At 47.8% G+C, this 4,858-nt stretch overlaps 1 protein-coding gene across 1 annotated transcript; it reads right to left on the minus strand.

Moving 5' to 3' along the window:
- Positions 1–3,368: 3,368 nt before the first annotated feature.
- Positions 3,369–4,547, minus strand: LOC149207639 (toll/interleukin-1 receptor-like protein). The gene is made up of 3 exons (XM_089398099.1): positions 4,471–4,547; positions 3,874–4,401; positions 3,369–3,438 (listed from the first exon to the last, which is right to left on the minus strand). The coding sequence occupies exons 1-3, from the start codon at positions 4,545–4,547 to the stop codon at positions 3,369–3,371; spliced, it is 675 nt and encodes a 224-aa protein (XP_089254225.1).
- Between the last annotated feature and the right edge of the window lie 311 nt (positions 4,548–4,858).

Here is a 4,858-nt window from a genome sequence, read left to right on the forward strand (position 1 = left end):
TAAACCAGATATCAGATATTACAATCGTGCGCCGGACTGATTCACGGCCGCACTTAACCAAATACCAAGTGTTACAATTCGAGTGCCGGACCTGCTCACGACCACCCTTAACCGGTTACAGAAAATGGTCCAACGCCCTTACAATATGCGCCCGTGCCTATGGCGGAACGTGCCCACCCGGGTCACCGTTCCCCAACTCGGCCCGCGCCCTGAATGCACTACCCGCTACTCCCAAACCACCGTTGATACAAATCTGCGCACAACCTGTTTCTTCGTGTACCCGAGCCGCAGCCAACTCGGCCTGCGCCCAACACTGAACTGCTGTGTCAACTCGCACCAACCGGCCTGCCGAATACCGTGTACTGCTCGCACTGCCCACACTAACAATTTGGTAAAGCTCGCACCTTCTCTTGCTATGCAAGAGATGTGCGCATAACCTGTGCCTTTACCTTGTGCGAATGTAGGAGATCGAAGACTTCAAGACTTGCTTGCCTCTTCTCATTCGAATGAGTCTCCTTCTTATAGTCAACTCATCCTTTCGTTGAGGGGCGCTATCTCATAAGCCGACCCCAAAGAAATACGTTTCGAAGCCCCTTCTTGTTTTGTGGGCGGGTCGGCCCTTGCCCAAAGCAAGGCCGACCACGCCCCCTTATAAACTTTCGTAGCTCCCTTGTATTCTTTTATGTTATAATCCATAGTGCCTTCGAACGCCGCCTTGCTGTTCCCTTTCGTCCGCATGACTGTTCGCACTGCACCATGTCGTTGTCGTGCCTTGTCGCTGCATAAAGGAGCGCCCGCCCGGCCGCCCTCCGTTTGCCTACGTCCACGTTCAGCTCGCCCGTGTACTGTCCACGCCCGCTCGTCCGTGTCCGCTCGCCCATGCTTGCGTTCACGCCCAGCTCGCACGTCCGTTCGCCCATGCCCGCTCGTCCGTGTTCGCTCGTCCATGCTGCGTTCAGCTCGCCCACGTCCAACTCGTCCGTGTCCGGGTGTGAGTCGCCCTTGGGTCGCCCGCCCGTTTGGTGCGGGTCGCCCTCGGGTCGACTCGCCGGTTCGCTCACCCGAGCCTTAACCGTTTTCGCCGGTCCGGGTAGCCTCGCCCGGGTGCAGTTCGCCCGCGGTCCATCTCGCCCGCCTGCAGCTCTGTCTGCTCCCGTTTCTGCCTGCCCAAACCCGCAACCTGTTCATGTCGTGCACGGGTCGTGCGCCCGGGGCGCCCGCCCGTCGTGCACGGGTCGCCCTCGGGTCGCCCACCCGGGTCGCCCGCCCGCACACCACATTTCCGTGTCTGTCTGCCCGCTGGGTGGGCGCGCCCTCGCCCAGCTCGTCGCCCGACTCACCGTTCCACCCAACCGCAGTGTCACTCACCCGCCCGCCGGGTCGCCGTGCACGGCTCGCCCGCCCGGCTCGCCCGCGGGTCAAGTCACCTTCGTGCCGAAATGTCATGCACGCCCTGCCCGACTCGCTAGGGCATTACAGGTGACCTCCTGGGAAGTCCTGGTTACCAGGTGCAAGCCCTGGAAGTGATGATTGATGCTATGTGATTCATTTCAATCCCACTTCTTCACCCCTGTGAGCATCACCCGATGCAATGAGTGCTAAGTGAACTATTCAAAAATCATGAGAAATTAGTCAGTTACGACTACCTCTCATGGAAATGGTCATACGTGAATGACTTACTTAACGCAGTGGAATCCGAAAAAATGATATCTAATATAATGCACTGCGTAAACCCCCATACTTAAATTCAAAAAGAGTCGAGGGATCTCTACTTGAATGGTTCATGAAGCACAAAACTTGCTAAGGTTTTGCAAATGGGGTAGCAAGCTAAGTGGGCTTGATTGTGGGGAAAACTCCACAGTTAAGCGCGCTTGAGCCAGAGGAGTTCTGGGATGGGTGACCTCCTGGGAAGTCCTGGTTACCGGGTGCAAGCCCCGAAAGTGATGATTGATGCTATGTGATTCATTTCACTAGTTTCAGTCCCACTTCTTCACCCCTGTGAGCATCACCCGATGCAATGAGTGCTAAGTGAACTATTCAAAAATCATAAGGCAGTTGAATCCGAAAAAACCCCCATACTTAAATTCAAAAAGAGTAAAGGGATCTTTACTTGAATGGTTCATGAAGCACAACACTTGCTAAGGTTTTGCAAATGGGGTAGCAAGCTAAGTGGGCTTGATTGTGTGGAGTTGGTTTTGCAAATGGGGTAGCAAGCTAAGTGGGCTTGATTGTGGGGAAAACTTCACAGTTAAGCACAAGAGTCAAGGGATCTTTACTTGAATGGTTCATGAAGCACAACACTTGCTAAGGTTTTGCAAATGGGGTAGCAAGCTAAGTGCGCTTGATTGTGGGGAAAACTCCACAGTTAAGCGCGCTTGAGCCAGAGGAGTTCTGGGATGGGTGACCTCCTGGGAAGTCCTGGTTACCGGGTGCAGGCCCCGGAAGTGATGATTGATGCTATGTGATTCATTTCACTAGTTTCAATCCCACTTCTTCACCCGTGTGAGCATCACCCGATGCAATGAGTGAACTATTCAAAAATCATGAGAAATTAGTCAGTTACGACTACCTCTCATGGAAATGGTCATACGTGAATGACTTCCGATGCAATGAGTGAACTATTCAAAAATCATGAGAAATTAGTCAGTTACGACTACCTCTCATGGAAATGGTCATACGTGAATGACTTACTTAACGCAGTTGAATCCGAAAAAATAATATCTAATATAATGCACTACGTAAACCCCCATACTTAAATAGTTATCCCACTAAATAAAATTGATTTAGTGTGATTATTATTATAATAACAATATTATTTTAGCTTTATGTATATTAAAAATAAAAGGAGAATATCAAAAATGGTTATCCCACTAAATAAAATTGATTTATGGTCATTATTATTATCATAACAGTAAAATAGATTACTCAATCCGATTATTAAAAAATTGTCCTCAAATCTTATCAGTGCAAAGAGAACATCTCCCATACAGAAAGAGTTATATGATCTCTATAATTTCCAAGATGGAGCGACAAAAAAAAATAAATAAAAGACGCTGCAAGTCTCCCAAAGGCGCAAAACACTCTTCAACGTCTCCAAAGACTGTGGTGTAACTGTTTAGCTTAAAAGTTTGGTTTTTACAAGTCCTGTGGTTTAATTCCAGAGCGGAATTATATACGCCTAAGAACCTGCGCCTGGCACCATTTCTTCACTTACAAAAAAAAGTACCATTTCCAAACAGGTATTCATGAACAAAAGGAATGTCTACGGTAACCAGCGAAACAAAAGACGGGCGAAAAATGCCGCCATGGTGACTATGAGGAAGAAGATCTGACTTCACTATATGCCGTGGTGTAGCAGAAGGATCAAATCAAAGGCGAGCGGTCCGTCTAAGTTTCCCCACCTCTTTAACCACGCGCTTCACCAGCTCTGCTTCATATCTGCAAATGTAAGGGTTTAAGCAAAAACATAAGCTTTTTAATAAATAAATGAGGGTCACACCGGCACTGCCTCATACATGCAAATAGAAAAATCTAAGGATTTAAGAATAGACGTATCCTTATATAAAATTAATAAGAATTTAAGCATAAATCAAAAAGCATTTGTCGACTTTTTGGAAGTTTTTCTGGTGGGTTTTTCTGGTCAAAATTCGGCAGTAATTTATTGGAATCTCAAGTTTGATAGCTAGTTTCTGCACAATCATGGCGTCCCAGGGGTTTTTCAGGGTGCTGAATCCAAATATGCAGTTAAAAAACCATTTTAACTGCAACAAATCAAGATTTAACCTCAATTTCTTCCGCCGGATTCCGTCACCGGAATCTCCAAAAAGTCGCATTATAGACAACTCCAATTAAAAATGGCAGATGAAAGCAGACCCGTTGCAGTCTTCCTGCAATGACAGACCACGGCGATGGGAGATTGTATGGAGAGCGGCCTTCCATTCATCGATTTCTTGTTGCCTGTATTTCCCACGCCTTTCATGTTCTTGGAATGCCTCAGCAAATGGACTGCCATGAGAATGATGGGGATGCCGAACTTGCGATGGAGTAACGTCATAAAATACAGGAATGACGATGGCTCGCTCGCTTTGTGTCCCATTCCTCTGAAGCCGGCCAGCAATCAGCGCGGCTTCTCGAAGGCACCACGGGGATTCTGCGAAACTGGGGGAGAAGATGATAATGAATATGCGACTGTGCTCAATTACGTGGTGTATTGCACCAGAGATATCGTCTCCGATGTTGATTTCGTAGCTATCCAGAAAGACATTAAAGCCTGCGCTTTTGATGGCGTCATAGAGATGACCGAGAAATCCTCTTCTGACATCGGCGCCTCTGAAGCTTAGAAACACTTGATAACCGCTATGATCTGCAGCTCCTCCTCCAGCTGCAGACACAGTCAAATCCCTGTGCAAAGAGAATCTATTAGACCACAAATAAAGAGCAACTTCATAAACGAACGAAGGGAAGGCTTACCATAACCTGGCGAAACAAAAGACGGTGCATGTCACCAAAACGCGCAAAAGACGCTGCAAAAGTCTCCCAAATGCCATGGCTATCTAATTGGAAGAAGGTCTAACTTACAGCAATATCGCAGCAAAGAGTTATAAAGGTATTCCCGTGAAGAATATCTTCGAGGCGACATCTTCTTGCTATCTTCCTTTTTCTCCGAGGCGACATCTTCTTGCTATCTTCCTTTTTCTCCGAGGCGACATCTTTTTCTCCCAGAGGCGATATCGTAGGATAGCAATATCGCCCTTTTCTGCCCAGTCAGAATTCCACCGATTATAAGCGGGCGCTGTTAACCACGTGGAGAGACTCTTACTACATAGAAACAGACAGGAGATGGTCGGTCTTCGGACAC

The sequence above is a fragment of the Pinus tabuliformis genome, chromosome 1_2 (assembly GCF_031772625.1).
Source record: "Pinus tabuliformis cultivar Carrire ecotype Pingquan chromosome 1_2, CPIR1, whole genome shotgun sequence".
In the NCBI taxonomy this organism is placed as follows: Eukaryota; Viridiplantae; Streptophyta; class Pinopsida; order Pinales; family Pinaceae; genus Pinus; species Pinus tabuliformis.